Source organism: Macrosteles quadrilineatus, unplaced genomic scaffold (genome assembly GCF_028750875.1).
Source record: "Macrosteles quadrilineatus isolate MER2022 unplaced genomic scaffold, UCM_ALF_1.0 Scaffold_3__2_contigs__length_128488019, whole genome shotgun sequence".
Classification (NCBI taxonomy): domain Eukaryota; kingdom Metazoa; phylum Arthropoda; class Insecta; order Hemiptera; family Cicadellidae; genus Macrosteles; species Macrosteles quadrilineatus.
The window spans coordinates 68,031,817-68,042,691 of record NW_026542596.1 but is presented as its reverse complement, the minus strand read 5'-3'; the positions used below and the strand labels follow the sequence as shown (position 1 = coordinate 68,042,691).

The 10,875-nt window shown below is 38.7% G+C and overlaps 1 protein-coding gene across 1 annotated transcript; it reads right to left on the bottom strand.

The window, feature by feature from the left end:
• Window positions 1–473: 473 nt before the first annotated feature.
• Window positions 474–2,482, bottom strand: LOC128989281 (uncharacterized). The gene is made up of 2 exons (XM_054411159.1): window positions 2,149–2,482; window positions 474–1,049 (listed from the first exon to the last, which is right to left on the bottom strand). The coding sequence occupies exons 1-2, from the start codon at window positions 2,480–2,482 to the stop codon at window positions 559–561; spliced, it is 825 nt and encodes a 274-aa protein (XP_054267134.1). The 3' UTR covers window positions 474–558.
• Between the last annotated feature and the right edge of the window lie 8,393 nt (window positions 2,483–10,875).

Here is a 10,875-nt window from a genome sequence, read left to right as displayed (position 1 = left end):
TAGCATGGGGTGTCGTAGGGGTTGGTCCGCAGCTCCGCGGGTCCCGACCATGCAACGGCCCGCGAGAACCGAAACGTCCGTTTAATCTAGTTACAAGCCGTTTTGACAAGACAGGCCGGTCATTTTCCAGTTTGTGGGGCCGTTTAGGCCCGTTAACCCTAGAACCGGACCTAGAGGGTGATAGTTTGCTTAAGATCCTGTTTCGATTTTTTCATTTGACTGTGAGAATAGTATGTTATTATCATAGCATATAACGTGTGTTGAACCTGTAGTTTGCAATCATTGTATTTAAGTTCATTTTTAAACTATTGGTAAATTTATATATTTATTTTTAACTGGAGTGCAGCAACGATGACGTCAAAAAATGCAACCTAAAGTACTAGAACCAAAATTATTGACTATTAACTAATTGGGATCCCTAATGTGAAGTGGATAGTGTTAATATGTTTAAGACTTAAATATTGAACATACAATAGAGTACGAATTAGAATGTTACTTTAGAATGTATTGATGGTTTATGTGAATTCACTATACGTATAATGTATAAAAATGTATTTACTATATAACAAAATCTTTCTTATGCCTCCTAGTCTTTGAAGATTTCTCCAAGGTTTCGTCGTCTTCAGATATGTCCATCCCACTTACACTTCCATTCTCAGCTTCTTTAGCTTTCTTCTTTTTCTCTCTCATCTCCTCCTTCTGCCTCCTTCCCCATTTACCTTTCCTCGTCTTCTTCGGCGGTGTCCACACGTACGCCCCGGCCTCTACACTCTCTCCTGAAGCAAGGGTAGTGTTCAGATCGCCCAGTGTGTATTTCCTGGTTGGCCGGGTGATGATCTCAAACTCTACCTTCTGCATGAACCTCGGGTCAGGCACGAAGTATTTCTTCCCCGGTTTGATGGTGACTCTCTTGGAGGGATCTTTCCACTTGAAGGGGTTGTAGAAGGCTGACCTGCAGCCTGGTCTGAACCTAATGCGTCGTTTGACGCACGCTGCGACCATGTGAGCGTACTGGCACGGGTCCATGTCTTCACTACGTCTCTTCTCCACTGTTAGACAAAATACGTCATTTGGAGTGCGAGGATAATACAGGGTGGCGCAGATGGATCGGGTGGTTTTAAAATACTTGTCAAACTGTCAATTTGAAAGATATTGGATTGAAATAAAGTGCAAAACGTGTAGTTACAGTGGAAGTTTATTGACAAAAAAATAGTTAAGTTAGTTTTCAAAAATTACATCCATCAAATTCCTTCCTTCTCGAGCGACACATTCTTGGAGTCGGTCCTTGAGGTTCCACATTGCTCGCTCAAGCACATCACCAGGAATTGATGTGATTTCGTTGTGAATTGCAGCCTTCAACTCCTGAAGCAAGGGTCTACATGAACAAACCCCGGACCATTCAGGAGTTGAAGGCTGCAATTCACAACGAAATCACATCAATTCCTGGTGATGTGCTTGAGCGAGCAATGCGGAACCTCAAGGACCGACTCCAAGAATGCGTCGCTCGAGAAGGAAGTTATTTGATGGATGTCATTTTTAAAAACTAACTTAACAATTTTTTTGTCAATAAACTTCCATTGTAACTACACGCTTTGCACTTTATTTCAATCCAATACCTTTAAAATTGACAGTTTGACAAGTATTTTAAAACCACCTGATCCATCTGCGCCACCCTGTATATTTACTTAGAATATAACTAATCTAAAACAACTACCTATGGATTGTGAAGAAAAATCCTTTACAGTAACCATCCATACCTTATTAAGGCACATCTGTTCTTATTTCAAATATGGAACTAAAGCCCTAGATTGTATAGATATATTAGTACATTATACAGCATATCATTTACGAATTCAGAGAGGATTACCTCTGACCTAGCTAACAAATTATTTGTTGAGGTGCGCTTCTTACTAGATAATACAACAAATTTAGAAATTTAGAAATTTTTACAACAAATTCTTTCTCATGTTTTAACACAAACTCCTAAAGATTCTGTTAAGAATGTCTTCTTGTGTTTCGGATGTGAAAAGAAAATTTACTATTTTTCATACAAAAAAGAAGACGGTTTTATTAAATCCAAATCCAACACCAAGTCTTAAAGGTGGTAGAATACTATGATTATTTCATTTTATTTCAAATCCTACTCACCTATCTTCCCACAAAACCTAACAGCTCTCTCCATATTCTTGTGGAAGGGATTCTCAGGAAAGGTGTTCCTGAAGAAGAGGTATGTTCCCTTCAAATCGTAAGTTTCGTTCACTAGGATGCCCACGTGTTCCTGCATACACTTCAACATGCACTTGCCAGACCGAGTGTCGGGGAGGTATCCCATCAACAGGTCTGTCACATCGTCTTCTGTACCGTTCACTTCTGCAAGTCTGATACACTTCCTCGCCAACTCGTACACTCCGTCCATCCACAACGCTGCTCTCGTGGAGAACACACAACTGAGGATCACACATAGGATGGATTTTACTTGCATTTGTACGAGTTCACATGTTTGCTATCCTTTTGAATATTGAAGTCTAAGGGATTAATTTTTCAGCTCAATCATTATCCGTTGTATTTAATGTAGCTACAGCCTGGGAGTACAAATTGCTATCAAGCGTTTCATAGCTTTAAGAATTGTATATCAATGTAACTGATATCATCTTAATTAAGTATTTACACAGAGATTTTAATCTAAATGGTCCAGCCACTCATATTCTGATGAATAGTCGACTAGTTGAGTGCGTATGTCGTTCGGTGTTTATGACTTTTCAAATTCTAAATCAGCGATCAGTCAACTTCTTTTTGTTTTTATCTAATCTAAGAATATACATTAAATTACATAATAGTTTAGCACATTGGCATACGATTTGAATGAAAACATTCAATGTATTTGTTTCCGTGCTGTTTTTTGTTATTAGTACCAAGTTTCATGTACTTTCTGGAACTATGAAAATATAAATGGCATTTGCTCTGAGCAAATATGCGGGAGTTTGACAGATTCAAAATATTTCTGTTTATAAATCAGTAATGGCATTATGGTTTCACACCATAATTTACATATGGTTGAAGCGAATACTTGAAAATATAGCATGTAAATACATACGAAGGATCATATACTAGATAAAAAGTAGGTGGAGTAGATAAGGGGATGTTTTCGTTAAATATACACTTTTGGCCAGTTGATCCTGGTTCCTTCTGATTGATAACTGATACAATTGCTTATACTCGATCACCTACATTAGTCAAATCGTTGAATAATTTAAATGGCTATTCCGAACAAAGTAAGGAAGCTCCACACCCACAACCCACAATCTTTTCGCATCTTGCCATGGGGAATCACACGTGAAACGTAGGAACTGATGGTATCTTTGAGGATTTACAGTATTCAGACCAGACGCAACCCCGAGTTATTGAGACCTGCTGAATTGGTCGGAGTCTTGTTTACAAAACAGACGGTTAGGCACAAGTCTCCGTTGATTGTATCTGGTGGTTGGTAATCCACGTTTATCCTCAGCTTTGTCTGACCACGAGATGTCGCAATCAGCTGATACAGGAGAGGACAGCTGGCGACCACGGACCAGCTGACGGTCAACATCTGATTAGCAATCCTCGTACTTTAGTAAACCGACCTAGATCTAAACCTCTACTTAGGACAAGTTATGATGACTAAGGGGACACATGCCATATTTTCTGGCAAATAAAAGTGGTAAAAGTAAATACTGGTATGATTGAGAATCAGAATATTGTAGTTAAGTTCCATTTATAAGAGCAACCCACTATTCAAAAAATCTCTTTAGGAAATCTAAAAGAAAATTTCAGAATAATAATTAATAAATACTCATTTATGCTATAAGCTATCAATCAAATAAAAAAATATTACTTTCGAAAAAATTCTGAAACACGTTTTTATACTTCTTTGTCAACAACACCAAACTGGTCTACAAACGTGGAACAAATCAAAATCATATCACATTATAAAAACATTATTCACTTTCGAAAGGCCCGGCCACTAGTTTTTCTCCGTCAGCCCCAATCAAAGAATTCCTGTCATCCGATTGATCAAAAGAGAGGAATAATGAAACATTAAAACCCCCCGAAAGGGAATTCTTTTTGCCTAATTCCCTTTCGGCCCGCGCCTCTGTTGACATTTTTCGTCAGCTAATAGGTTCTTAATTTGGCAGCCACATTAGGGCTGGTCAAGATAAGAGGGTTGACAGGGCTAACCCGCTCCAGTCTCATTAGAGGTTTATTAGCCCTTCCGCTTGGGTGGGCTATATAGAACATAGTCTGAAGAATCCACATGTCTCAGTGATGGAATACCTAAGGGTTCTGAAATTTGTCCTCACGTGTTCCTTCCAGACTCGAATACTAATTGTATGGTAAAGAGGTGAATTTTAAATACCTCGGAATTCGAATGTGGTCAAATGAGTTCTGACTCTTGGATAATGTTTTTGTGTGTCAGATAAATAAATAAATAAATAAGGTCTTTAGATAAAAATGAAATATCCTTTTCCCTACGTATTTCATAATATAAGTTCGATCTTGTTTTCCTAAACCACCGGATGTACAGCTAGTTAAACTGGTATGGAGTACAAAATAAAAGAAATACATATAATAGAGTTTAGTCAAAACTAAGCTAAAACTGCATTAGGCCTTACATAACAATGTTGGTTCAAAACATAACAGGCTGAAGACTAATTTGTTTTGTGTTTTTGGCTGGGGATTCTGGTAGCTTTGGTATTGAATGATGCCCTATATTACATATTTTTCAAAGTAAAAGTTCTATTCTCTCCCTTCGTTAATCCACGTTATATAATGACCCCTGGGGTGGATCTATTACATTTCCATCCATTGCTTCTCAATGCGCCCCACCCGCGGCGACGGCGGCGGCTCCAGCCAGAACACTCCGCAAACACTGCGTCAACCCAAGGAAAACATCGCGGCTTTCCGCACAAACCCGGACAATGGAGTCTTTCAAGGTACAAATTTTAAACAAACGTTCGAAAACCACCACTATGGCCAGATTAAAGCGAGCCGCCCTCTCCGTGGTGGATGAAAAGTAAACAAACACGCCGAAACGTCGAACTGCGTCTTCCGGCCTAGTAGACCGACCTAATTAACCCCGGGGGACGTCCCCTATCATCCCCTGTGTCTTAGCGCCGCACCGCCGAAGATGAAACCCGACCCAGTTCTCACTCTTGTTTCAAGATAACCTAATAGATATCAAAAAGGGTTGTGGGATAACGATCCATCCCAAGGTGGAATTTCATTTCTACCTTTGAAGTAGAACAGAGGCATTCAGTGAGGGCTCAGATTTACCAATATGTTACGTAAAATGGCCACTATTCTCGGACATTGTGGGTAAGAAATTTCGGCTATTTTCAACAAGGGACCATTACAATCTATCCTATGCAAATGAAGGTGATAAGTAAATGAGAAGTAGTGTATGTATGAAACGTTTTGTACTTACATTTAGTAAGGGTACGAACCTAAATTCACATTCATCCCTTCCCATCAATCATAGAGTTCGCCCTTTCCTAACCTGGCCGGAACCTCGATTACACCACCTTCAATTGAATGGGGAAATGTTTCAATAGTGGCGGACTTCTTTTAAAGGCCCTTAACTCTCCTTAGGAAATCCCACTAAAAACCCCCTATGTAGTATGTAATCTATAAGCAGGCCTCCACTTACATACTCGAGAAAGCCAAGTCTCTAGAAAGGCTTGTTCAAAACAAAAGACCGCCATGACCCGAGACCAACGAGGGGTACTTGCTCTTCGCCCACCAGAACCCACAACCATTACTCCAACGACGTTGTGACCGAGTAAAGAGTTCACCTGAGGTCGGCCGGCGCACGTAACAGAACGAAACGTCACAGCTCAATAGCGCCACCTGTCTGTCACTACCAGGGACTAAACATCGGGAATGCCAATGTCATCCATGGCCAGAATCGTCCTGTAAATAGTAGAGCTCTAACAAAATTGATTACTCTGAGATTTTATTTCTAGCAAGGGTCTGCAGGAATTAAGATTTTTTGGTTTGGGTTGATCTTCTATGTGAATACCTATTCCAGTACCAAATATGTCTAAAGAAAGATTTTCATGTAGAAATCTTGACAAATGACCAAAACTGTCTACGCTTCGCAATTGCTTGATCCAAACAAGTTCAAAAAGTTTAAATTTGAACTTTTTCTACTAATGTTTTCAAGAAACAGTCATTAAACTCAATACAAGGACATACGATTGGCTTTTACACTTCCTATTACTCATATGCCTATTATGATGTATCAAAATGTGGAGATCCTAAATCATCTTTCCTTAATCGCCAAATGTCTTCAAACATCGTGTTATCCAACACAAAGAGCTTAAGAAGTACCACTGTGACAGTTTTCATCTACATTGATACATTTTGGCTTTCACGAGTAGTTTGATGTGATTAGGTGATGATTGATTGATTAGTGAGTGAAAATTTGATACGTATCATTTTATTAATACAGTAGTTTATACCACTCTCTGTGTATGATGTTTCACTAACTCTATTAATTAAAACATATTTCCTAAGTCCTCTTCGGAAAAAACCTCAAAATAATGAACTGTATTCTACTAGTTAATGAATTGCCATCTCTCGATTTGAGTCTTTTCTCCTCTTCTATGCGGTGCACTATTGTTCTTCTAGCCTGGTGATCCTAGCACCATCACACAACTGCGCCAGAGTCCAGAACGGTAGCCAGAGGAAGTGGCAGGTGAAGTTTATATTTCAAGTTAACCTCAGTAACCGATCGTAATAGACTGTAAGCCCAGTAACCAGAGAGTGCGGTTAGCCTAGGTCAGGCGCGAGGTGCGAGGCTACTGAAGGGGTGATGTGATGATTGGTCTCATTCCGTCACTCAATACTCTACGTCGTCTGTGGTTCATCTGGCGCCGGTCTCCACGCACCGCTGGCCGCTAGGATTGGGTTTGAATTATTTCTTTGATCCAGCACGAGCCCAGATAAGGTATTCATTACTATAAATAGATCGTTCAGTCATGTGACTGTAAGTGTATGCTCTGCTAGGTGATTGATAACCATGCAGGTACCTGTACCGTTGGGACGTTGAGGGTGGCAATTGGGGTGAATTTATTGGTGGAATTGTAAATTATCTATAAGATGATAAAAGATAAGATCGATAAGATGCCTAGAACAAAAGTAGATGTCTGTTGATTTGTTGTTCTTTGCTGTTTAGGTGTTTGGATACCTTAGAGTAGACTATATCTCAGTCTGTGACATGTGTTAGCTGTAATTAGTGGGAGTTACACTAGTTGATATTTTTACAACCTCCCAGACATATAACTATTACAGGAAAAATACCTGAGTATTGAAATCTGTTTCAAAAGTGCATCAATCGAAAATTTTTTAATTGTTTCAATGAAGTAAACCGTGGTCAATGGGAGTGTACTGTATAAATGACCCACTGAAAAATCCGTTTTAGTACACCTTTTACAAAAGTGGTTTTATTCCACTTTGCGGATATCTAAAATTATTTTATGACAATATTTTTACGAAAACTATGTATTTTTATTTAAATAAACACTACACAAGTAAGACGATTTCTTACTGCTGTAATACATTACGGAGCCTGTTTGACCTGGAAGCATATTTTCAAATTCCTCGCACTCTTACACTTATTAACATTTTTTGGGCCCTGGAATACCTATTGAATACTTGGAATACCTATTGAAAAAATTATTTTTATGTTTGACAGTATGTTTGTAATACTTTATTTCACGAAAGAAACAAGTTGACGTGCTGATCTAAAAATATTCTACCTTGAGTTTATTCAAAAATTAAAACCACAATCCAAGTTTGGCGCTTCAGTCCCACGGTCCCAAGTCGCACTGCGGTCATACGAGCAGTTAGTGTGGACACGAGCACTTTATGAGCAATAACCGCTGCGGTAACAAGCAGAAAATCGTCCGCGATCCGCACCGCTTTACTGCCACTATATCATCTGCGGTGTCCGCACTTTCATCCGAACTTCGAACAGCTAAACTGCTTTACTGAGAAATTACATCTGGAGCAAAGTGGATCTGGGTATTAACCAATTAGCTATGAAATATGAGAAATGCAAATGCACCTGATTTATACGCGATCCAATTGGTGGTCGGATGTTTACTCGTAAGGTCTTCATAAAATAACAAACCGTTATTTAGACTTAATTTTTTGATATTATTTAATTCTCCATTAGATAAAATAAATAATAATAATTATCAGAACGAAATGTTGATAAGGGAAACCGTTCCTGGACCTAGTCTAAAAGGAAGGCTAAATTGTTTAATATGCACCTGCCAATGCCCCTGATGAAATTTACAATAACATGGTAAAAAAAATAAAAAAATACGATTTATGCTTTTCGTAATAGATTCAAGTTTCAAAGATTGTGTTTGGTAACTTAACTTAATTAAAGCAACACGAATCTATAAGTTGTGGTATTTCTGAAAAATTATATTGCTAATATTTACCATAAAGGGAAATAACACTTTCAAAAACATGCTTTGACTCTCTTAGGCTTGGAGTTTTAATTTCTCTGATTGTTAGAATATTAAAATAAAATTATATTCTCTACCTTTCGTAATCAAACTATGAATTGCGATGATTTAAACCAATCGGAATACCCACTGATACCTCTATTTATGTTAAACCAAAAAAATGACAAGACGGTAAAGCAAGCTTTCTCCATTGTGACTTTATAGGATAATTTTTTACACAAAAGCTAAACCACATGTTAGACTTCTGTTTTTACATCATATATCTTAACCTTTAGTTTGTAAATGCCCTGAACATGTTTAACAATTGGTGGTGTGTATAGTTTAAAACAAAGACCATAATGTTAAAAATCACAATATTTTGTTGACAAATTCAAAAACAAAGATCATGGAGACTTAAACGATGGGGTTTACAGAAACCGTCAACAATAAACACCAACTAGAGTTCGTTGAAGAATTTTGATCTTCGGTAGATTACTGCTTCAATGAAGTGACGAAGACATTGGCCACCGGTTGCATAGAAGCAATCATCTTTGGAATAACCTACAATTCTTCACCAGTTCAACGATGACTCGGTCATTCCAAGAAGAAAAAGATTTACAATCTACTTTGTCCTTACATCAACATCAGTGATAGTTTGTTTACCGGATGGTACTTGTGAAACTACATTCAAAATCGATTGAATGTAGACTTTGAAATTCAAGGCCTTGTCCGCATGGGAATGAAGAGGAGGCGGGGGTGATTGGCGGATTACCAGAAGCCGATGTTCCAGCCGACAAACACTAATCAGACGAAGAATCGATTGTCGGACGCGTGTAACCGCGACGGGTCGTGCCGAGGCCGTGGCCGAGGTGGCGGTGATGGTCCGAGTGTCTTTGTGAGACAACCGCCCTGCCATCCGTCAGCCAAGTAATTGGATCAATGCCCAAGAGTTGCATTTGGATCGTGTTTTTGTAGCTGTTTATTCAAAGCACGCATTACGGATTCTCTAGATCTTTAGAAAATGCAAGGGAGTTTACACGCGGACGTGAAGGAGGGTGTATAGGAAACAACAAAACCATTAAATAAAAATTTAAAACCACCAACTGTTCAGACAAACGACATCTTCTCAAATATGATAGCCAATAAGTTAGAAGAGTGAACTGATATGGATCAAAGACAGTTTTTTGCTTTAGGAAGTGTTTTTATACGTTGAAGGCATGTGACTATACACTCTACACCCTACGTAGATGTGTATAGTTAATGAAATTACGCATTATCTACAGCATGGGGTTTTTTACATGGGAGTGAGAGAGAGGGGTGGTTGACACGAGATAACACCTAATTCAATATACATTTAATCTTAAGAAGATCAAAACTTCTTGCCATATGTCCTGTAGTGATGCTGGATGGGGTGGCTATGGGGTTTCCACTGGTATTACTCTTGTACGGGTAGCGTCCTCAAGAGCTTCCTGGATCTCTGGGAGGGTGGTTGAACTATACGGAAACATTCATCATCATCAGTGATATAGGAGAACTGCGCATAACAGAATAACTTCCAAGAGTATGATGGCAAAGAGGGATCCAAAACTAAGATGAAGTTTGGAAGATCCGCATGTCATCATAGCTCTTCCAACTGAAGAGGTAGGTTGTTGGTAGTTGCAATAATTATGTAGAAAGATAAATTCAAATCTTGAACAATCCAAATTAAAACCCTCTTAAAACCTGATATATAAACAAAAAAAACTTTCACTCTAAGAAGAAAACCAATCATGGACTGCTCGCACCACTTTGACTGGTTGCAGACGACGCGACGACACGTCGTCCATCTCACGTACGCGCGTCTATTTTGAGCACGCGCACGTAATCCCACCTCGTAAACTAGCGAAGGTGTCCTAGCAGCTGTACTTGTGGGTGTTTTTGCACCTGCCTTTCAGTACGTGGTCATTTAATATTCCACATGTATGTAAACCGCACTTCGCCTCGCAGTAAATTCGCTAGCACCAAGATTGCGTGACCCTATACTAAACTGGCCGAGGAGTTTTGTTTTTGTTATGGAATTTAATGTTTTCAAACGCCAGTATTTCACAGAAAATAAACATATTTTTTGTTCCTGTTTGTAAAATAAGTGAAGCAGCAGTTCGTATTTCTACGGGGAGTAGTTTTCGTAGCTATGTTTGTTTCCAAAACATATTTGCGCACGATTTTTTTAGTAGTAAAAGTAAATACTTATGAACCCTTTATCAAATCTAAAACGGTTATACAATCCTCAGGTTTCTTGGTGGCATAAAATGAATGATATCGCCCAATTTTACATTATTGTATATCCATAACTTCTCCAAACATCACACTGCATTGCCACACAGCCTCAGTTTCAAGTAAA

Bases quoted from the DNA above. Each gene is read 5' to 3' on its own strand.
- LOC128989281 (XM_054411159.1), bottom strand. From the start codon at position 2,482: ATGCAAGTAAAATCCATCCTATGTGTGATCCTCAGTTGTGTGTTCTCC. The intron at 1,050-2,148 runs GTGAGTAGGATT...TTTGTCTAACAG, and splicing joins TAGGTTTTGTGGGAAGATAG to TGGAGAAGAGACGTAGTGAA.